Source organism: Moschus berezovskii, chromosome 19, assembly GCF_049115385.1.
Source record: "Moschus berezovskii isolate FMDL1 chromosome 19, NW_MosBer_1.0, whole genome shotgun sequence".
NCBI classification, from domain to species: Eukaryota; Metazoa; Chordata; class Mammalia; order Artiodactyla; family Moschidae; genus Moschus; species Moschus berezovskii.
In genome coordinates, this window is record NC_142478.1 from 3,647,106 (window position 1) to 3,671,249 (window position 24,144).

Below are 24,144 nucleotides of genomic sequence, written 5' to 3' on the forward strand. Positions count from 1 at the left end.
CTATGATAATTAGTGACATTGAGCACTTTTTTCATGTATCTATTGGCCATTTGTATGTCTTCTGTGGAGAAATGTCTATTAAAGTCCTTTGCCCATTTTAAAATTTGATTAATTGGGGTTTGTTTTGTTGGTTGTTTGCTAAGTTCCATCTGTGTTTTGGATATTAACCCCTTATGAGTGCATGATTTGCAAATGTTCCATTCCAAAGATTTCTTTTCATTTTATCGGTTCTTTCCTTTGCCACACAGTTGTTGAGCTTGCTGTTGTCCCCCTTGTCTATATTTACTCTTATTACCTGTGCTTTTGGTTTCATATCTAAGCAATCATTGCCAAGACCTCTGTTCTGGTGGTTTTCACCTGTGTTTTTCTTCTGACAATTTTACAGTTTGGGGTCTTACTTTTTTGTCTTTATCCACTTTGAGTTGATTTTTGTGGATAGTGAAAAAAGAGGTTCGATTTTATCCTCTAGTATGGATGTGAGAGTTGGACTGTGAAGAAAGCTGATCGCCGAAGAATTGATGCTTTTGAACTGTGGTGTTGGAGAAGACTCTTGAGAGTCCCTTGGACTGCAAGGAGATCCAATGACTCCATTCTAAAGGAGATCAGTCCTGGGTGTTCATTGGAAGGACTGATGCTAAAGCTCAAACTGCAATACTTTGGCCACCCTATGCGACGAGTTGACTCACTGGAAAAGACTCTGATGCTGGGAAAGGTTGGGGGCGGGAGGAGAAGGGGACGACAGAGAATGAGATGGCTGGATGGCATCACCGACTCTGTGGACATGAGTTTAAGTGAACTCCGGGAGTTGGTGATGGACAGGGAGGCCTGGCGTGCTGTGATTCATGGGGTAGCGGAGAGTCGGACACGACTGAGCGACTGAACTGAACTGAACTGAACTGAACTGATGTGTGTGTCTAGTTTCCCTAATACCATTTGTGGAAGAGCCTATCTTTTCACCATTGAAAGGTCTTGGCATCTTTGTCAAAGATCCCATTTTGCTGTTTAGGTGTGGGTTTATTTTTGGCTGTTTATTCTGTCCCATTGGTCTATACACCTCTCTTATGCCAGTATCATACTTTCAAATACTGTAGGTTTGTAGTATGTTTTGAGGTTAACAACAAAGAGGCTTCTGGCTCTTTTTTTTTTTCCTCAAGATTGTTTTGGCTATTTAGGATTTGTGATTCTATATGAATTTTAAGACTTTTCCTCCCATTTATACAAAAGTATGCCACTGGGAATTTAATAGGGATTACATTGAATTTTAGAAATTTATCCATGCTTTGACTAGAATGGATAATGTTTTAACAATATCAAGTTTTCCAATCCATGAATGCATCTTTGTGTCCTCTTAAATTTCTTTTATCAATGTTTTATAGTCTTCAATGCTCATGTCTTTTGCCTCAAGTTTATTTTGCCTCTTTCATTCCTAAATATTTTATTACTGAGGGGGGTTTCTTATAAACAGAGTTATTTTCTTTTGTTTTCTACAATTTTGTATAATTTTTTTATTACTTCTAGCAGTATTTTTTTTTGTCTGTGGAATCTTTATGGTTTTGTACATATAAGATCATGTCATCTGCCTAGAGAGATGAAAATTCAATTTGTGAATTGTTTTATTTTAGAATGATTTTTATTAGGAGACTGATGATAATTTTTCTTTGTATATTTATGTTTTTTTTTTCTCTTAGATAAGACTGGGTTTTTTAGCTCAATGATACATTGTAAAAATTAAGCCCGCAGTTTTCCTACTTGTGTCAGAGGTATCTAAGTATTCAATAGAGGACCTCGGACATCACAATACTTGACCCCTACAAAACAACTTTATGAAGTACATATTAATAAGATAGACACTTTAATGAACAGAAAACTGAGTTGGAAGGTTTTGAGACTTGTTTGTATAACATAATAAGGGATTATGCCATGAGTCAAACTTCTCTCTTCTCATCCATATACTAAATAGATTACATGTAAATGAAGAGACTATGTATTTAACTTAGTAGTGCCATCTTTTCCTTGGTAATTTTCCTTTAGTTGTTTTAGTTATTTTAGTTATAAAATTATTTTTTATACCTGAACATGAATCAACAAATGCACAGGAAAATTTATGAAAATCTTCTGCAATAGGGATCAGGTAGCCTGGGATAGCCACATGTACTGAGGGAAATGCACAAATGATTACAACTTGGCAATTGGTGTCCACATTTCTTGCATTATAAGTAGGTGCTATATAATACATTTATTAGATTTTTAAATTAAATTCATGTGTGTTTTTTTTTTGCATTTCAGAGAACTTTCTGTTTTATCGTTTTATCAGTATAATAATGTTTATTTACATGTGCGAGTTAATTGTTTTAATTCCACTTGAGGAAATCCAGTATCAACATTTTTTGTGGCTTAGAATTACAGAATTTAATTTTAAACTGCTGTAAATTGTAACTTTTTCATTGAAACACATTCAATTCCCCAATGATTATTTAGTACCTAAACTGATCATAATTAGAAGCACATTGGTTGCATTAATAAATCTTAACAAATTTTCATTTTTCTAAGGATTCTTAGCAAAACCAATACCCAGTTGTGGATGTGACCAATGATAGAAACAAGGTCCGGTGCTATAAAGAGCAATATTGCATAGGAACCTGGAATGTTAGGTCCATGAATCAAGGCAAATTGGAAGTGGTCAAACAGGAGATGGCAAGAGTGAACGTCGACATTCTAGGAATCAGTGAATTAAAATGGACTGGAATGGGTGAATTTAACTCGGATGACCATTATATCTACTACTGTGGGCAGGAATCCCTTAGAAGAAATGGAGTAGCCATCATGGTCAACAAAAGAGTCCGAAATGCAGTACTTGGATGCAATCTTAAAAATGACAGGATGATTTCTGTTCGTTTCCAAGGCAAACCATTCAATATTACAGTAATCCAGGCCTATGCCCCAACCAGTAATGCTGAAGAAGTCGAAGTTAATCGGTTCTATGAAGACCTACAAGACCTTTTAGAACTAACACCCAAAAAAGATGTCCTTTTCATTCTAGGGGACTGGAATGCAAAAGTAGGAAGTCAAGAAACACCTGGAGTAACTGGCAAATTTGGCCTTGGAGCACGGAATGAAGCAGGGCAAAGGCTAATAGAGTTTTGTCAAGAGAATGCACTGGTCATAGCAAACACCCTCTTCCAACAGCACAAGAGAAGACTCTACACATGGACATCACCAGATGGTCAACACCGAACTCAGATTGATTATATTCTTTGCAACCAAAGATGGAGAAGCTGTATACAGTTAGCGAAAACAAGACCAGGAGCTGACTGTGGCTCAGATCATGAACTCCTTATTGAGAAGTTCAGACTTAAATTAAAGAAAGTAGGGAAAACCATTAGACCATTCAGATATGACCTCAATCAAATCCCTTATGATTATACAGTGGAAGTGAGAAATAGATTTAAGGGACTAGATCTGATTGATAGAGTGCCTGATGAACTCTGGACGGAGGTTCGTGACATTGTACGGGAGACAGGGACCCAGACCATCCCCATGGAAAAGAAATGCAAAAGAGCGAAATGGCTGTCTGAGGAGGCCTTACAAATAGCTGTAAAAAGAAGAGAGGCGAAAAGCAAAGGAGAAAAGGAAAGATATAAGCATCTGAATGCAGAGTTCCAAAGAATAGCAAGGAGAGATAAGAAAGCCTTCCTCAGTGATCAATGCAAAGAAATAGAGGAAAACAACAGAATAGGAAAAACAAGAGACCTCTTCAAGAAAATTAGAGATTCCAAGGGAACATTTCATGCAAAGATGGAATCGATAAAGGACAGAAATGGTATGGACCTAACAGAAGCAGAAGATATTAAGAAGAGGTGGCAGGAATACGCAGAAGAACTGTACAAAAAAGATCTTAACGACCAAGATAGTCACGATAATGTGATCACTGACCTAGAGCCAGACATCTTGGAATGTGAAGTCAAGTGGGCCTTAGAAAGCATCACTACGAACAAAGCTAGTGGAGGTGATGGAATTCCAGTTGAGCTATTTCAAGTCTTGAAAGATGATGCTGTGAAAGTGCTGCACTCAATATGCCAGCAGATTTGGAAAACTCAGCAGTGGCCACAGGACTGGAAGAGGTCAGTCTTCATTCCAATCCCAAAGAAAGGCAATGCCAAAGAATGCTCAAACTACCGCACAATTGCACTCATCTCACATGCTAGTAAAGTCATGCTCAAAATTCTCCAAGCCAGGCTTCAGCAGTATGTAAACCGTGAACTCCCAGATGTTCAAGCAGGTTTTACAAAAGGCAGAGGCACCAGAGATCAAATTGCCAACATCCGCTGGATCATGGAGAAAGCAAGAGAGTTTCAGAAAAACATCTATTTCTGCTTCATTGACTATGCCAAAGCCTTTGACTGTGTGGATCACAATAAACTGTGGAACATTCTGAAAGAGATGGGAATCCCAGACCACCTGACCTGCCTCTTGAGAAACCTATATGCAGGTCAGGAAGCAACAGTCAGAACTGGACATGGAACAACAGACTGGTTCCAAATAGGAAAAGGTGTACGTCAAGGTTGTATATTGTCACCTTGCTTATTTAACTTATATGCAGAGTACATCATGAGGAATGCTGGGCTGGAAGAAGCACAAGCTGGAATCAAGATTGCTGGGAGAAATATCAATAACCTCAGATATGCAGATGACACTACCCTTATGGCAGAAAGTGAAGAGGAACTCAAAAGTCTCTTGATGAAAGTGAAAGAGGAGAGTGAAAAGGTTGGCTTGAAGCTCAACATTCAGAAAACAAAGATCATGGCATCTGGTCCCATCACTTCATGGGAAATAGATGGGAAAACAGTGGAAACAGTGTCAGACTTTGTTTTTTTGGGCTCCAAAATCACTGCAGATGCTGATTGCAGCCATGAAATTAAAAGACGCTTACTCCTTGGAAGGAAAGTTATGACCAACCTTGATAGTATATTAAAAAGCAGAGACATTACTTTGCCAACCAAGGTCCGTCTAGTCAAGGCAATGGTTTTTCCCGTGGTCATGTATGGATGTGAGAGTTGGACTGTGAAGAAAGCTGATCGCCGAAGAATCGATGCTTTTGAACTGTGGTGTTGGAGAAGACTCTTGAGAGTCCCTTATACTGCAAGGAGATCCAACCAGTCCATTCTAAAGGAGATCAATCCTGGATGTTCATTGGAGGGACTGATGCTAAAGCTGAAACTCCAATACTTTGGCCACCTCATGCGACGAGTTGACTCACTGGAAAGACTCTGATGCTGGGAAAGGTTGGGGGCGGGAGGAGAAGGGGACGACGGAGAATGAGATGGCTGGATGGCATCACCGACTCTGTGGACATGAGTTTGAGTGTACTCCAGGAGTTGGTGATGGACAGGGAGGCCTGGCGTGCTGTGATTCATGGGTCGCGGAGAGTCGGACACGACTGAGCGACTGAACTGAACTGAACTGAAGGATTCTTATAATGTCACATTTATCACGTATCCTTAGATGACTCATGGGAAGTGCTGATTACAATTTTTTTACCTTGAGCATTTTTCTTGTATTCTCAAGTTGCTTTTATCTACCTGTTTATCAGAATAAATATTGCTTGCTCTTATTTTAAACTAATTTTGTTGCACAAACATTTTTTTTTGTTATTGTTGTTCAGCTGTTCATTCATGCCCGACTCTTTGTGACCACATGAACTGCAACATACCAGGCTTCCCTTGTCCTAAACCATCTCCCAGAGTTTGCTTAAACTCATGTCCATTGAGTCTGTGAGGCCATCCAACCATCTCATCCTCTGTCATCCCCTTCTTCTGCCTTCAACCTTTCCCAGCATCAGGGTCTTTTCCAGTGGGTCAGTTCTTTGCATCAGGTGGCCAAACTATTGGAGCTTCAGCTTCAGCATCAGTCCTTTCAATGAGTATTCAGGGTGATTTCCTTTAGGATTGACTGGTTGGATCTCCTTTCTGTCCAAGTGACTCTCAAGAGTCTTCTCCCTCATGACAGTTTAAAGGCATCAGTTCTTAAGTGTACAGCCTTGTTTATTGTTCCAGCTCTCACATCTGTGCATGACTATGGAAAAAACCATAGCTTTGACTATGTGGACCTTTGTAGTTAATGTCTCTGTTTTTAATACACTGTCTAGGTTTGTCACTGCTTTTCTTCCAAGGAGCAAGCATCTTTTAATTTCATGGCTACATAAATATTTATATCATATCAAACTCTTTTTACATCTCTATCTTATGTCTTCCAAGCCATTATTTTTGTTTCTTCATTTAAATCAAGATACGCAGAACCATTTATAATGTATTGTTTTGATGAGACAAGAGTTTACCAGCTAGAGTTCACCTGCTGGCTCTATAATATGGTAATATATCAGGTTCTATATCGGTCTTCTTCAGAAGGAAGGAGTTATTCTTTCAAACTGTCGAATGAAAGTTATAAACAACTTTATATAAATATTTATATAAACTAACTGCTATATAGGAATTGTTCATGAATTAAGGATACTTAAATCAGCCTAGATTTATTTGACTCAGATCATGTCTTGCAAAAGCAACAAGACAGTCCATTGTAGAATGCTCTGAGTACAAACCTTGGCTGAACCAGTGAGCTAATTATCCTCTGACCTTGCCTTTGTTGAATTGGCCTATAGATATTAGTCATGCAGATCTTGAGGCTCTACAGCTGACTGTGTGTTATATCAGATGACTGGTAAGTACAACCAAGAAGTTAGATAGGGGTTGTTGGTTGTTTGGTTGTTTAGTTGCAGAGTCGTGTCCAACTCTTGTGACCCCATGACTATAACCTGCCAGGCTCCTCTCCATGGGATTCTCCAGTAGATAGGGGTAGTAAAAGGAAAATAAAATTGCTTTCCCAATAATTTCCACTTATAATAGGCAGAAAACAGAGAATAAATATATATATATAGCTCACTGGAAAATCTGCTTCCATACTGTTTTATGTTTCAATTTATTCCAGTTTATTTTGAAAAAAATATTTCAGTCTGTGTCATTTTGGCACCACTTTTATTGACTATTCATTATTATTTAAATTTTATTTTTCCCAACTTTGATAGAGTATTCATTATTTTTTATTGAATTTTTTTATTTATTTATTTTTTATTGGAGGCTAAATATTTTACAATATTATATTGGTTGGTTTTGCCATACATACATTGACATGAATCCGCCCTGGGTGTACATGAGTTCCCCCTCCTGAACCACCTTCCCACCTCCCTCCTCCCTTTATCCTCCCTCTGGGTCATCCCCGCACGCCAGCCCAAGCATCCTGTAACATGCATCGACCCTGAACTGGTGATTCGTTTCACATATGACAACATACATGTTTCAATGCCATTCTCCCAAATCATCCCACCCTCACCCTCTCCCATAGAGTCCCAAAGACTGTTCTATACATCTGTGTCTCTTTTGCTGTCTCGTATACAGGGTTATCATTTGCATCTTTCTAAATTCCATATATATGTGTTAGTATACTGTATTGGTGTTTTTCTTTCTGGCTTACTTCACTCTGTATAATAGGCTCCAGTTTCTTCCACCTCATTAGAACTGATTCAAATGTATTCTTTTTAATGGCTGAGTAATACTCCATTGTGTATATGTACCAAAGCTTTCTTATCCATTCGTCTGCAGATGGACATCTAGGTTGCTTCCATGTCCTGGCTATTGTAAACAGTGCTACAATGAACATTAGAGTACATGTGTCTCTTTCAAATCTGGTTTCCTCGGTGTGTATGCCCAGGAGTGCGATTTCTGGATCATATGGCAGTTCTATTTCCAGTATTTAAGGAATCTCCACACTGTTCTCCATAGTGGCTGTACTAGTTTGCATTCCCACCAACAGTGTAAGAGGGTTCCCTTTTCTCCACACCTTCTCCAGCATTTATTGCATGTGGACTTTTGGATAGCAGCCATTCTGACTGATGTGAAATGGTATCTCATTGTGGTTTTGATTAGCATTTCTCTGATTATGAGAGATGTTGAGCATTTTTTCATGTGTTTGATAGCCATCTTTATGTCTTCTTTGGAGAAATGTCTGTTTAGTTCTTTGGCCCATTTTTTGATTGGGTCGTTTATTTTTCTGGAACTGAGCTGAAGGAGCTGCTTATATATTTTGGAGATTAATGCTTTCTCAGTTGCTTCATTTGTTATTATTTTCTCCCATTCTGAAGGCTGACTTTTCACCTTGCTTATAGTTTCCTTTGCTGTGCAGAAGCTTTTAATTTTAATGAGGTCCCATTTGTTTATTTTTGCTTTTATTTACAATATTCTGGGAGGTGGGTCTTGGAGGATCCTGCTGTGATTTAAGTTGGAGAGTGTTTTGCCTACATTCTCCTTTAGGAGTTTTATAGTTTCTGGTCTTACATTTAGCTCTCTAATGCATTTTGAGTTTATTTTTGTGTATGGTGTCAGGAAGTGTTCTAGTTTCATTCTTTTACAAGTGGCTGACCAGTTTTCCCAGCACCACTTGTTAAAGAGACTGTCTTTTCTCCATTTTATATTCTTGCCTCCTTTGTCAAAGATAAGGTGTCCATAGGTGCATGGATTTATCTCTGGGCTTTCTATTTTGTTCCATTGATCTATATTTCTGTCTTTATGCCAGTACCATACTGTCTTGATGACCGTGGCTTTGTAGTAGAGCCTGAAGTCCAGCAGGTTAATTCCCCCAGTTCCATTCTTCTTCCTCAAGATTGCTTTGGCTATTCAAAGTTTTTTGTATTTCCATACAAATTGTGAGATTATTTGTTATAGTTCTGTGAAAAATATCGTTGGTAGCTTGATAGGGATTGCATTGAATATATAAATTACTTTGGATAGTATACTCATTTTTACAATATTTATTCTTCCAATCCACGAACACAGTATATTTCTCCATCTATTAATGTCCTCTTTGATTACTTTCACTAGTGTTTAATAGTTTTCTATGTACAAGTCTTTTGTTTCCTTAGGTAGATATAATCCTAAGTATTTAATTCTTTTCATTGCAAAAGTGAATGGAATAGTTTCCTTAATTTCTCTTTCTATTTTCTTATTATTAGTGTATAAGAATGCAAGGGATTTCTGTGTGTTGATATTATATCCTGCAACTTTACTGTAATCATTGATTAGCTCTAGTAGTTTTCTGGTAGAGTCTTTAGGGTTTTCTATGTAGAGGATCATGTCATCAGCGAACAGTGAAAGTTTTACTTCTTCTTTTCCAATTTGTATTCCTTTTATGTCTTTTTCTGCTCTGATTGCTGTAGCCAAAACTTCCAGAACTTTGTTGAATAGTAGTGGTGAGAGTGGGCAGTTTATTTTGAAAAAAATATTTCATTGTGTGTCATTTTGGCATCACTTTTATTGACTATTCATTATTATTTAAATTTTATTTTTCCCAACTTTGATACAGTATTCATTATTAAAATTAACTTCACTCTACACCAAATATAATAATAGAATGTTTCATGGGATCCCAGAATCACATCGAATAGGTACCCACTGGCTTGAATCTGAGTATGGGTGATGTATAAGTTGGCTATTTGCTCCTTGGGTATGAATGCAAAATGTTTCCATGAGGAAGAATTTTATGGTTCTTTAGGTTATTTATCTCATAATCTTGTTATATGGTTAACTATAGCAATCCCTTTAAGTATACTGAAATTCTTGTAAGAAAGACATTTTAAAAATTACTTATAAAGGAAAAGTATTTTATAAAATACAAATATATATCCTTCTCTAACACCAAAAGACTCGATTCATTTATGATGCAAATGTCTTTTATAAAAAATAATGAATAATTTTATCTTTTTCATTAAAAAAAATCAAACATATGCGGTTTTTTCTTTCTTTCAGCATGTGGAGAAACCCTACAAGAATCCAATGGCAATCTTTCCTCCCCAGGATTTCCAAATGGCTATCCATCTTATACACATTGCATCTGGAGAGTCTCTGTGACCCCAGGAGAGAAGGTAGTTTATCCCATCAAGTGTCCTCTTTTAGTCTCAGATGCAAAGGTTTATCTTCTTTCAAATATATTTTACTTTGTTTTCTATTCTTATTTGACTAATTGAAAAGCTCAGAAAATTTATGATGGGTATTATTTAAGCTCCAGGAATTTTTTGAAAGATATAATTTTAAAAGAAATAGTAAATGATCTAAAAGGGTTGACATAATACAAATTATGTTCTCAGATACAATGGAATTAAGTTAAAAATCAGTATCAGAAAGATAACTAGAAAAATCCCACACATATTAAAATTGAGAAATATATATCAACTATCCCATTCATTCAAGAAGAAATCATGATAAAAATTAGAAATCATTTATAAATCAATTATAACAAAAGTACTGAGAATTCCCAGTCTGTAAGATACATCTAAAGCGTATTCTAAATTTAGGAAATTCACAAAGTTATATACTTATATTAGGAAATAAAAAAATACTCCAAACTAAAGAGATAGACATCCATATAAAAACACTAGAAAAAGGAGCAATAAAATAAATGGAATAGTACATAAAGGAAGAAATAAAAAATAAATTTAAAAACATGAAACTATATGTACAAAGTATGGACAAAGTTGGCACTTTGAAACAATTTAGAAAATAGATTTAGAAAACAATTTAGAGAAATGGATGAAAAGAGATCAAGAAATAAAGATTAACAGAGAAATCACAATTATCTAATAATTAGCATAAAATGATTATTATAACCATAGATGCTTTAGACACCAAAAGAACATTTTGAACATTATGCCAATAACTTTGAAAATGTAAGTGAAATGGGAAAATCACTACAAAATATTACTTCAGTTCAGTTCAGTTCAGTTCAGTCGCTCAGTAGTGTCCGACTCTCCGCGACCCCATGAATCACAGCACGCCAGGCCTCCCTGTCCATCACCAACTCCCGGAGTACACTCAAACTCATGTCCACAGAGTCGGTGATGCCATCCAGCCATCTCATTCTCTGTCGTCCCCTTCTCCTCCCGCCCCCAACCTTTCCCAGCATCAGAGTCTTTTCCAGTGAGTCAACTCGTCTCATGAGGTGGCCAAAGTATTGGAGTTTCAGCTTTAGCATCAGTCCCTCCAATGAACATCCAGGATTGATCTCCTTTAGAATGGACTGGTTGGATCTCCTTGCAGTATAAGGGACTCTCAAGAGTCTTCTCCAACACCACAGTTCAAAAGCATCGATTCTTCGGCGATCAGCTTTCTTCACAGTCCAACTCTCAGCTCTTATTCAAGAAGAAATTAAAATTTCGAATATTTCTATAACCACTAGAGAAATCAAATTGCTGTCTATTTGAATTATTATTCAAAAAATTTTTGACAATGAAAACCCAGGCTAGATAGCTTCATGAATAAGTTCTACCCAACAACCCAGTAAGAAATAAATACAGTCTTGCATAAAGTCTTTCAGAGAATAAAATAAAAATTACACTCTACTCTTTATATGGTTAGGGCTTCTCAGGTGGCTCAGTGGTTAAGAATCCACCTATAATGCAGAAGATGTGCATTTGATTCCTGGGTCAGGAAGATCCCCTTGATAAGGAAACGGCAACCCACTCCAATATTCTTGCCTGGAAAATCCCATGGGCAGAGGAACCTGGAGGGCTACAGTTCATGGGTTTACAAAAAAGTTGGGCATGACTTAGTCACTAAACACCGAAGCAATTTATATAGTTAGCAAAACCTGATAGCCATCCTGATGACAAAAACAGTGTAGGAAGGGAAAATTTTAACCCAGACTCACATTTGAATATGTATGTAAAATCCTCCCTACATTACCAAAACAAATGCAAATATCTACACATGTATATGTATATATGTATCTATCTATAAATACTTAAGTACTATATAAAATATATTACTATTATTATATATTTTGAAAGCAAATATATGCATGGATATGTGCATATATGTATTATATTATATATATATATATATGTTTGTGTTTACATGTATGTACATATAAGCCCCATTAAATGAATATCTCAGTTAAATCAAGAAAAATATCTATTAGTGATTTAACAGCAACAACAAACCCTGAGCAAATTAGGAAAATAAAAATATTTCATTAATTTTATGAAGAAAATCAACAAAAGCTAGTGCAAGTACCATTATCCTGGGCTTTCCTGGTGGTTCAGATGGTAAAAAATCTGCCTGCAATGCAGGAGACCTGGGTTCTATCCCTGGATTGGGAAGACCCCATGGAGAAGGGAAGGGCTACTCACTTCAGTATTCTTGCCTAGAGAATTCCATGAACAGAGGGGTCTGGCAGGCTATAGTCCTTGGGTAACAAAAAGTTGGACAGGACTGGTCGACTTTCACTTTCCTTTTCACCATTATTATTGGTGACATTCTGAAAATATTTCTTTGGAAAATATTTCTTTTGAAATAGGTAAAAAATCAAGTGTGTCCACCAGTTCCCCCACCCCTTTTTAAAAAAGGTTTGGTAGAAGTGGTAGCACATTAAGGCAAGAAAATGAAATTACACATATAACGATTAAAAAGGAAGATGTAAACTTCCCTTTATCAGATTGTTTGTTACAGAATTTTAAATTATTGAGAAGTGAAATAAATATGTTAATTTCTAGATTCTTTCTTAAACATCTTTCCAGACCAAGATTGTAATGATTGCTTTTTATAAGTTGTTAAATTATTTTTTCCTTTGTTTTTCACTAATTCATCTGGAATGACTTAAATGCACTTTAGTTTCAGTGAAAATGAAAATGCAGTTAAAGAAAAATTTGTATCCCTGATAATTGAGTGGTCTTATGACTGATGCTGGGAGGGATTGGGAGTGGGAGGAGACGGGGATGACAGAGAATGAGATGGCTGATGGCATCACTGACTAAATGGACATTAGTTTGAGTGAACTCCGGGAGTTGGTGATGGACAGGGAGGCCTGTCGTGCATGGGGTTGCAAAGAGTCGGACACGACTGAGCGACTGAACGGAACTGAACTGATGAGTATGATGGGTATGGAGTTGTGCAGGATATTACTCTCATTCTCTGTTATACCATATGCCTATTTGTTTATTAAACTTTATACATAGCGGTTTTTATATTTTAATCCCATACCATAATTTGTTCATTCTCCCTTCTCTCTCCCCTTTGGTAACAAGTTTGTTCTTACAATGAAAATTAAATGAAATTTTGTATAGCATAAATAGATTTTACACATGAAAAGTTACAAAAGACATATAATACATGAATGCACATGTTATTCTTTATACAGTTATTTTTAATTTAAGAATTACGAGTCTATGTTGTAACATAGTTATAGGTGTTGATCAATTTCTACTTATAGTCTTTGAATAAGCCTTTGAAAATATATTGTGAAAATCATTCAGTTCAGTTCAATTGTTCAGTCTGTCTGACTCTGTGACCCCATGGACTGCAGCACTCCAGGCCTCTCTGTCCATCACCAACTGCCGTAGCTTGCTCAAACTCTTGCTCATTGGGTTGGTGATGCCATCCAAACATCTCACCCTTTGTCTGTCTTTAAAAATGTACTAAAGAGTAAGATATAAAAGTAACTATAGCTTCAGAGAAAGTTTAAAACTCTACATAATTTTTTTCAGCCTTTCTGTTTGTTCTTTTTCCTTAATTTTTTTGGAGTCTATTTGATTTACAATGTTGTCTTAGTTTCAGGTATATAGCAAAGTGAATCTGTTATACATATATATATAACCACTCTATTTTAGGTTCTTTTCTCTAATAGGCCATTACAGAGTATTGAGTTTCCTGTGCAATATAGTAGGTCCATACTAGTCATCTATTTATACATAGATGTGTGTGTGCTGCTGCTGCTACGAAGTCTCTTCAGTATGTCAATCCTTATCTCCCAGTTTATCCCTCCTCCCTCACCTCTCAGACTCAGTTCAGCTGCTCACTCGTATCCAACTCTTTGTGACCCAATGGACTGCAGCATGCCAGGCTTCTCTGTCCATCACAAACTCCCAGAGCTTGCTCAAACTCATGTCCATTGAGTCAGTGATGCCATCCAACCATCTCATCCTCTGTCATCCCCTCCTCCTCCTTCAATCTTTCCCAGCATCAGAGTCTTTTCCAATGAGTTAATTCTTCACATCAGGTGACCAAATATTGGAGCTTCAACTTCAGCATCAGTCCTTTTGATTTCAGTGTCTTTTGATTTCTTGCCACTTCCTCTTAATCTCTTCTACTTCAGTTCAGTCTCTACTGCTTCTGCCCATCCTTGCATGAAATATTCCTTTGATATCTCCAATTTTCTTGAAGAGATTTCTAGTCATTCCTATTCTATTGCTTTCCTCTATTTCTTTTCATTGTTTACTTAAGAAGGCTTTCTTATCTCTCCTTGCTATTCTCTGAAACTCTGCATTCAACTGGGTATATCTTTCCCTTTCTCCCTTGCCTTTCACTTCTCTTCTATCCTCAGCTATGTGTAAAGCCTCCTCATATCACCTTTCCTTCTTGCATTTATTTTTCTTTGGGATAGTTTTGGTCACCACTTCCTTAACAATGTTATGAACCTCCATCTATAGTTCTTCAGGCACTCTGTCTGCCAGATCTAATCCTTTAAATCTATTGATCACCTCCACTTTATAATCATAAGGGGTTTGATTTAAGTCATACCTGAATGGCCTAACAGTTTTCCCTACTATCTTCAATTTAAGCCTGAATTTTGTAGTAAGGACCTCATGATCTGAGCCACAGTCAGCTCGAAGTCTTGTTTTTGCTGACTCAATAGAGCTTCTCCATCTTCAGTTGCAAACAATATAATCAATCTGATTTCAGTATTGACCATCTGATGATGTCCATGTGTAGAGTTGTCTCTTGTCTTGTTGGAAAAAGGGGTCTGCTGTGACCAGTGTGTTCTCTTGACAAAACTCTGTTAGCCTCTTCCTTCCCTTATCTTGTACTTCAAGGCCAAACTTACCTATTATTCCAGGTATCTCTTTATTTCCTACTTCTGCATTCCAGTCCCCTATGATGAAAAGGACATCTTTTGTTGGTGTTCACTCTAGAAGGTCTTGTAGGTCTTAATAGAACTGGTCAATGTTAGTTTCTTTGGCATTAGTGATTGGGGCCGAGACTTGGGTTACTGTCATGTTGAATGGTTTGCCCTGGAAATGAACCAAGATCATTCTGTCATTTTTGAGATTACACCAAGTGCTGCACCAAGTATTGCACCAAGACTCTTTTGTTGACTATGAGGGCTTCTCCATTTCTTCTAGAGGATGCTTGTCCACAGTAGTAGAAATAATGGCCATCTGGATTAAATTTGTCATGGTGGAGAGGTCTGACAGAATGTGGTCCACTTAAGGGAATGGCAAACCACTTCAGTATACTTGCCTTGAGAACCCCAAGAACAGTATGAAAAGGCAAAATGATAGGATACTGAATGAGGAACTCCCCAGGTCGGTAGGTGCCCAGTATGCTACTGGAGATCAGTGAAGAGATAACTCCAGAAAGAATGAAGGGATGGAGCCAAAGAAAAACAACACCCAGTTGTGGATGTGACTGGTGATAGAAGAAAGGTCCAATGCTGTAAACTGCATAGGAACCTTGAATGTTAGGTCCATGAATCAAGGCAAATTGGAAGTGTTCAAACAGGAGGTGGCAAGAGTGAACGTCAACATTCTAGGAATCAGTGAACTAAAATGGACTGGAATGGGTGAATTTAACTCAGATGACCATTATATCTACTACTGTGGGCAGGAATCCTTTAGAAGAAATGGAGTAGCCATCATGGTCAACAAAAGAGTCCGAAATGCAGTACATGGATGCAATCTCAAAAACGACAGAATGATCTCTGTTCGTATCCAAGGCAAACCATTCAATATTACGGTAATCCAAGGTTACGCCCCAAACAGTAATGCTGAAGAAGCCGAAGTTGAACGGTTCTATGAAGACCTACAAGACCTTTTAGAACTAACACCCAAAAAAGATGTCCTTTTCATTATAAGGGACTGGAATGCAAAAGTAGGAAGTCAAGAAACACCTGGAGTAACAAGCAAATTTGGCCTTGGAGCACAGAATGAAGCAGGGCAAAGGCTGATAGAGTCTTGCCAAGAGAACACACTTGGCATAGCAAACACCTTCTTTCAACAACACAAGAGAAGAGTCTACACATGGACATCACCAGATGGTCAACACCGAAATCAGATTGATTATATTCTTTGCAGCCAAAGATAGAGAAGCTCTATACAGTTAGCAAAAACAAGACCAGGAGCTGACTGTGGCTCAGATCATGAACTCCTTATTGCCAAATTCAGACTTAAATTGAAGAAAGTAGGGAAAACCACTAGACCATTCAGGTATGACCTAAATCAAATCCCTTGTGTTTATACAGTGGAAGTGAGAAATAAATTTAGGGGACTAGATCTGGTAGATAGAGTGCCTGGTGAACTGTGGATGGAGGTTCGTGACATTGTACAGGAGACAGGGACCAAGACCATCCCCATGGAAAAGAAATGCAAAAAAGCAAAATGGCTGTCTGAGGAAGCCTTAAAAATAGCTGTGAAAAGAGAAACGAAAAACAAAGGAGAAAAGGAAAGATATAAGCATCAGAATGCCGAGTTCCAAAGAATAGCAAGGAGAGATAACAAAGTCTTCCTCAGAGATCAATGCAAAGAAATAGAGGAAAACAACAGAATAGGAAAGACAAGAGATCTCTTCAAGAAAATTAGAGATAGCAAGGGAACATTTCATGCAGAGATGGGCTCAATAAAGGACAGAAATGGTATGGACCTAACAGAAGCAGAAGATATTAAGAAGAGGTGTCAAGAATACACAGAAGAACTGTGCAAAAAAGATCTTCATGACCTAGACAATCACAATGGTGTGATCACTCACCTAGAACCAGACATCGTGGAATGTGAAGTCAAGTGGGTCTGAGAAAGCATCATTTTGAACAAAGCTAGTGGAGGTGATGGAATTCCAGTTGAGCTATTTCAAATCCTGAAAGATGATGCTGTGAAAGTGCTGCACTCAATATGCCAGCACATTTGGAAAACTCAGGAGTAGCCACAGGACTGAAAAGGTCAGTTTTCATTCTAATCCCAAAGATAGGCAATGCCAAAGAATGCTCAAACTACTGCACAATTGCACTCATCTCACACACTAGTAAAGTCATGCTCAAAATTCTCCAAGACAGACTTCAGCAATACGTGAACCATGAAATTCCAGATTTTCAAGCTGGTTTTAGAAAAGGCAGAGGAACCAGAGATCAAATTGCCAACATCCGCTGGATCATGGAGAAAGCAAGAGAGTTCCAGAAAAATATCTATTTCTGCTTGATTGACTATGCCAAAGCCTTTGACTGTGTGGATCACAATAAACTGTGGAAAATTCTGAAAGAGATGGGAATACCGGACCACCTGACCTGCCTGTAGAGAAACCTGTATGCAGGTCAGGAAGCAACAGTTAGACTGGACATGGAACAACAGACTGGTTCCAAATAGAAAAGGAGTACATCAAGGCTGTATATTGTCACCCTGCTTATTTAACTTATATGCAGAGTACATCATGAGGAACGCTGGGCTGGAAGAACCACAAGCTGAAATCAAGATTGCTGGGAGTAATATCAATAACCTCAGATATGCAGATGACACCACCCTTATGGCAGAAAGTGAAGAGGAACTCAAAAGCCTTTTGATGAAAGTGAAAGAGGAGTGTGAAATAATTGGCTTGAAGCTCAACATTCAGAAAACTAAGATCATGGCATCTGGTCCCATCACTTCATGGGAAGTGGATGGGGAAACAGTGGAAACAGTGTCAGATTTTATTTTTTGGGGCTCCAAAATCACTGCGGATGCTGATGCAGCCTTGAAATTAAAAGACGCTTACTCCTTGGAAGGAAAGTTATGACCAACTTAGATAGTATATTGAAAAGCATAGACATTACTTTGCCAACCAAAGTCCGTCTAGTCAAGGCTATGGTTTTTCCAGTGTTCATGTATGGATGTGAGATTTGGACTCTGAAGCAAGCTGATTGCTGAAGAATTGATGTTTTGGAACTGTGGTGTTGGAGAAGACTCTTGAGAGTCCCTTGGACTGTGAGTAGATCCAACCAGTCCGTTCTAAGGAGATCAGTCCTGGGTGTTCATTGGAAGGACTGATATTAAAGTTGAAGCTCCAATACTTTGGCCACCTCATGCGAAGAGTTGACTCACTGGAAAAGACTCTGATGCTGGGAGGGATTGGGGGCAGGAGGAGAAGAGGATGACAGAGAATGAAATGGCTGGATGGCATCACCGATTCGATGGAGGTGAGTTTGAGTGAACTCCGGGAGTTGGTGATGGACAGGGAGGCCTGGCGTGCTGTGATTTATGTGGTCTCAAAGAATGGGACATGACTGAGCGACTGAACTGAACTGAACTAAAATTTAAATAAGTTATATTCAGATTAGATTCCACATATAAATCTTGTTACATGATATTTGTCTATCTCTGTCTGACTTACTTCACTCAGTATGATAATCTCTAAATCCATCTATGTTACTGCAATATACATGATATTTTAAAACAAAGCATTATAGGATATGGAAAGCTTTGGGATGAGATTAATCAAATTATATCAGTTAGTATGAGCAAGATAATATCTGGAAAAAGTTTCTCCTATCTGATTGCAGTACCCATAACATCAGCATTCAAAGTTTATTTACTTTTCTTATATGCAGGATTACTAATAAAATGGTATTTTCCAAAATGTTGCAAAATAGGAAAAAATAAACAAATCTATAATTTTTCCTACTATATTTTCAAATATGTTTACAATGATAAGCAAATTTATTGTTACAAATGGTGAATGAAACATACTCATCTTTCTTTGTTATATTTTTATTATTTTCTTTCATTTAACATTTATGTTCATTCTGATTTTCTTTGCTTCTTTGCTTTTTATTTTGTAATTTTTGAGTTATTGTTGACTTACAATTTTATATTAGTTTCAGGTGTACAGCATACAGTATTTTTCAGATCACACTCCCTTAAAATCATTAAACTGCAACAGCTACTGTTCTCTGTGCGGGACAGTGTACCATTTCTGCTTCCTTTTATATGTGATAGTTGTTATATCCCATACCCCTAATTTGTCTGTCCTCCTTTCTCTCTCTACTTTGGTAAGTACAAGTTTATTTTCCTTATCTATTAGGATGTTTCCTTTTTGGTGTATACATTAATTTGCATTTTTTTAGATTCCATGAAGAAGTGATTTCATACAGCATTTGTATTTCTCTCTGACTTTGCTTCACTAAGCATAGCATTCTCTATGTCCATCCATGTTGCTACAAATGGAAGAATTTCATTCTTTCTATGGCTGAGTAGTATTCATATGTATGGCACATCTTCTATATCCATTCATCTGTTGATTAGCACTTGGGTTGCTGCTGTATCTTGGCTATTATAAATAGTGCTAGTACGAACATTGAGGTGCATGTGTCCTTTCAAATTAGTGTTTTCATTTTTTCCAGATATATACCCAGGGATGGAATCGTTGGACCATATGATAGTTCTTTTTTTAGTCTTTTGAGGAAACTCCCTAGTGTTCTATAGAATGGCTGCACCAATTTACATCCCCACCCACAGTGTAGGTTGCTTTCCTGTTGGCTCAGTGGTAAAGAATCCCCTTGCGGTGAAGGAGATGCAGGTTCGATCCCTGGGTGGGGAAAATCCCCTGGAGGAGGGCACGGCAATTCACTCTAGTCTTCTTGCCTGTAGAATCCCATGAACAGAGGAGCCTGGAGGGCTAAGGTCCCTAGGGTCACAGAGAGTCACTCACTACTGTAGCGACTGAGCACGCGTGCACGCACACAGCAGTGTAAGAGGATTCTCTATTCTCACATCCTCTCCAACATTTGCTATTTATAGATTTTGACTACAGCCGTTTTCATAGGTGTGAGGTGATATCTCAGTTTTGATTTTCATTTCTCAAATAATTAGTGATATTGAGAGTCCTTTCATGTGCCTGTTTGCCATCTATGATTCTTTTTTGGAAAAATATGTCAAAAGATTCTGTCCATTTTTGTATTGTATTGCCTTTTTGTATTGATCTGTTTATATATTTTTAATATTAACCCCTTGCTGGCAGTACCATTTGCAAACATTCATTCAGTAGGTTGTCTGCTTTCTTGATTATTTCCTTTCCTGTGGAAAAGCTTTTAAGTTTAATTAGGTCTGATTTGTTTACTTTTGTTTTATTTCTTTTGTCTTAGGAAACAGAAAAAAAAATAATGCTAATATATATGTCAAAGAGTGCTTGGCCTATGTTTTCCTCTAGGATTTTTATGATTGAAATCCTGAAGGCCTCTCATTTAGATCTTTAATACATTTTGAACTTCTTTTTGTATATGGTGTGAGAAAGTGTTCTAAATTCATTCTTTTAAATGTAGCTGTCTTGTTTCCTTAGCACCATTTATTGAAAAGGCTGTTTTTTTCTCCATTGCATATTCATACTTCCTTTTAGACTAATTGACCTTTAAACATGTGGGTTTATTCTGGGCTCTCCATTCTGTTGCATTGTTCTACATATCTGTTGTGCCAATGCAACAGATACTAGTTTTGATTACTGTAGCTTTGTGTCTAGTTTGAAGTCTGGGATTGTGATATATTTAACTTTGTTGTTTTTTCTCAAGATTGCTTCGGCAATTCGGGGTCTTTTGTGGTTCTATGTAATTATGGGATTATTTGTTCTACTTCTCTGGGAAAATGTCATGGATGTTTGATAGAGATTGCATCAAATCTAGAGATTAATGGATCACTTTTACTTCTTTGGTTGTAAACTTAATGTTTTAATTTCTTGCACCTTTTCTTTTACAATACGAATATTTAAGGGTATAAATTTTTCTTTTGAAAGCTACTTTGTCTGAATTTCATCAGCTTGACACGTAATATTTTTAGTTTTCAATTGTAATCATCTGCTTCATCTTTTATTATTTCTTCTAAACTCACATATTTTTAGTAATATATTTTTTATTCACAAACATTATTTGTTTCCCAGTCTTCCTTTTCTTATCAATTTCTCTTTAATCATTTTTTGAAGAAAGACTGTAGTCTGTATGAAGTCAGTGTTTAAAATAGATTGAGGCTGACAGTATGAACTTGGAATTGACCATAATAATTAAAACACAAAAAATCTTTGCTTGAAAATGTGTTTTGTGCAATGGTTAGGTATAATATTTTCTACATTCACATTAATCCTTTTTTTCTATTTTTATATTCTCTATAGTATTGCTTTTGACTGCTTCAACCATCAAATAGTAGAAAGATACATTTTAACATATTAAAATATTATTTGCCACTTTTATTAGATTTATTAAGTGTTCTTTACAGATTTAATGGGAAGCCTGGGTGGCACAGTGGTAAACTATCTGCCTATAATGCAGTATGTCTGCAATGCAGACATGGATTCGATCCTCAGGTCAGATAGATACCCTGGTGAAGGAAAGAGAAACCCATTCCTGTATTCTTGATGGAAAAATCTCATGAACAGAGGAGATGGGTTACAGTCATTGGGGTCACAGATGTGTCAAATATAACTTAGAATTTTCCTCTCCATGGATTACAGTCTTGTTGTGGTGAAGGGTCTTTTGTAACTCAGTGAAGCTATGGGCCATTCCATGTGGAGCCACCTGAAATGGATGGATAATAATGAAGACTCTGACAAAACATTGTCCACTGCAGAAGGAAATGGCATTATTTCCTAGTATTATTGCCTGGAGAACCCCATGGACAGTATGAAATGGCAAAAAGATATGACTCCATAAGATGAGCCCCCCAGGTCAGAAGGTATCCAGTATGCTACTGGGGAAGAACAGAAGGCCATTACAAATAGCTCCAGTAAGAATGAAGCAGCTGCACCAAATGCAAGCAACATTCATGTGTGGATGTGTCTGGTGCTGAAAGTGAAGCCGAGTGCTGTAAAAACAGTATTGCATAGGAACCTGAAATGTTAGGTCTATGAATCAAGATAAATTAGACGTGGCCAAGCAGGAGATGGCACTATCCTCTTTGGAATCAGTGAACTAAAATTGATGGGAATGGGTGAATTTAATTCAGATGACCATTATATCTACTACTTTGGGCAAGAATCCATTAGAAGAAATGGAAGAGCCCTCACGGTCAACAAAAGAGTCCAAAATGCAGTACTTGGATGCAACCTTAAAAACGACAGTACAGTCTCCACTTGTTTAGACATTACCAAATGGTAAACACTGAAATCAGATTGATTATGTTCTTTGTTGCTAAAGATGGAGAAACTCTATACAGAGATTAAAAACAAGACCTGGAGCTGACCATGGTTCAGAAGATAAGCTCCTTATTGCAAAGGGTCAGTCATTCAGTCATGTCCAACTCTTTGTGACCCCATGGACCATAATCTACCAGGCTCCTCTGTCCCTGGGATTTTCCAAGCAAGAATACTGGAGTAGGTTGCCATTCTCTTCTCCAGGGGATCTGCCTTACCCAGGGATTGAACCTGAATCACCTGCATTGCAGGTGGATTCTTTACCATCTGAGAAAGTAGGGAAAGCCACTAGACCATTTAGGTATGACCTAATCAAATCCCTTTTATTATACAGCACAGGTGATGAATAGTTTCAAGAGATTAGCTCTGGAAGAGAGTGTCTGAAGAACTAAGGACAGAGGTTGGTAACATTGTATGGGAGGCAGTGACCTAAACCACCGAAAGAAATGAATGAGGGCAAAATGGTCTGAGAAGGCTTTGCATTTGTAAGTAGCTGAGAAAGGAAGAGAAGCAAGAGGCAATGGAGAAAAGGGAAGATACTCTAAACTGAATGCAGGGTTCCAGAGAATAACAAGGAAAGATAAGAAGGCCTCCTTAAATGAACAATGCAGAGAAATAGAGGAAAACAATAGAATGGAAAACACTAAGATCTCTTCAAGAAAATTGGAGATATCAAGGGAATATTTCATGCAAAGATGGGCATGATAACAGAAATAGTGAGCACCTGACAGGAACAGAAGAGTATCAAGAATAATTAGAAGAACTCTGTAAGAAATGTCTTAATGACATAGATAACCACGATGATGTGGTCACTCACCTTAGGAAGCATTAGTACAAACAAAGCTAGTTAGGATGACAGAATTCTCGCTGAGCCATTTTTAGTCTTAAAAGACAATGCTGTTTAAGTGCTGTGTTCAATATGTCAGCAAATCTGCAAAACTCAGCAGTATCCACAGACTGGAAAAGGTCAATTTTCATTCCAATCCCAAAGAAGCCCAGTGCCAAAGAATGTTCAGACTACCATTCTATTATTCCTATATTTCACATGCTAGCAAGATAATGCTCAAAATTCTTCAAGCTAGGTTTCAATAGTATGTGACCTGAGAACTTCCAGATGTACAAGTTGGATTTAGAAAAGGCAGAGGAACCAGAGATCAACTTACCAACATACACTGGATCTTAGGAGAAGTAAGGGAATTCCAGAAAAACATCTATTTCTGCTTCATTGACTACTCTAAAGTCTTTGACTATGTGGATCACAACAAACTGTGGAAAATTCATAAAGAGATGGCAATACCAGACCACCTTACCTGCCTTCTGAGAAACCTATATGCAGGACAAGAAGCAGCATTAGAACCAAACACGAACAACAGACTGGTTCCAAATTGGAAAGGAATACAACAAGGGTGCATATATTGTCACCCTGCTTATTTAACTTCTGTGCAGAGTTGTTGTCCAGTTGCTCAGTTGTGTCTGACTCTTTGTAACCCCATGGACTGAAGCATGCCAGGCTTCCCTGTCCTTCACCATCTCCTGGAGCTTGCTCAAACTCATGTCAATTGAGATGGTGATGCCATTCAACCATTTCGTCATCTGTTGTCCTCTTCTCCTGCTTTCAGTCTTTTTCAGAATCACAGTCTTTTCTAATGAGTCAACTCTTCACATCAAATACATCATATGAAATGCTGGACTTGATGAATCAAGCTTGCAGGCAGAAATATCAGCAGCCTCAGGTACACAGATGATACCACTCGAGTGGCAGAAAGTGAAGAGGAATGAAAGATCCTCTTGATGAGAATGAAAGAGGAGAGTGAAAAAGCTGACTTGAAAGTCAGAATTCAAAAAACTCAGATCATGGCATCTGTTCACATTCAGATCATGGCATCTGTTCACATTTAGTTCAGTTCAGTCGCTCAGT

At 37.5% G+C, this 24,144-nt stretch overlaps 1 protein-coding gene across 1 annotated transcript in view; it reads left to right on the plus strand.

Moving 5' to 3' along the window:
* The window catches only part of TLL1 (tolloid like 1), a 337,312-nt gene that overhangs the window by 200,783 nt on the left and 112,385 nt on the right, over positions 1-24,144 (plus strand). Inside the window, exon 9 of the mRNA XM_055405024.2 lies at positions 9,852-9,967. Within this exon, the coding sequence (XP_055260999.1) occupies positions 9,852-9,967 (116 nt within the window). The remainder of the gene's footprint in view (positions 1-9,851; positions 9,968-24,144) is intronic.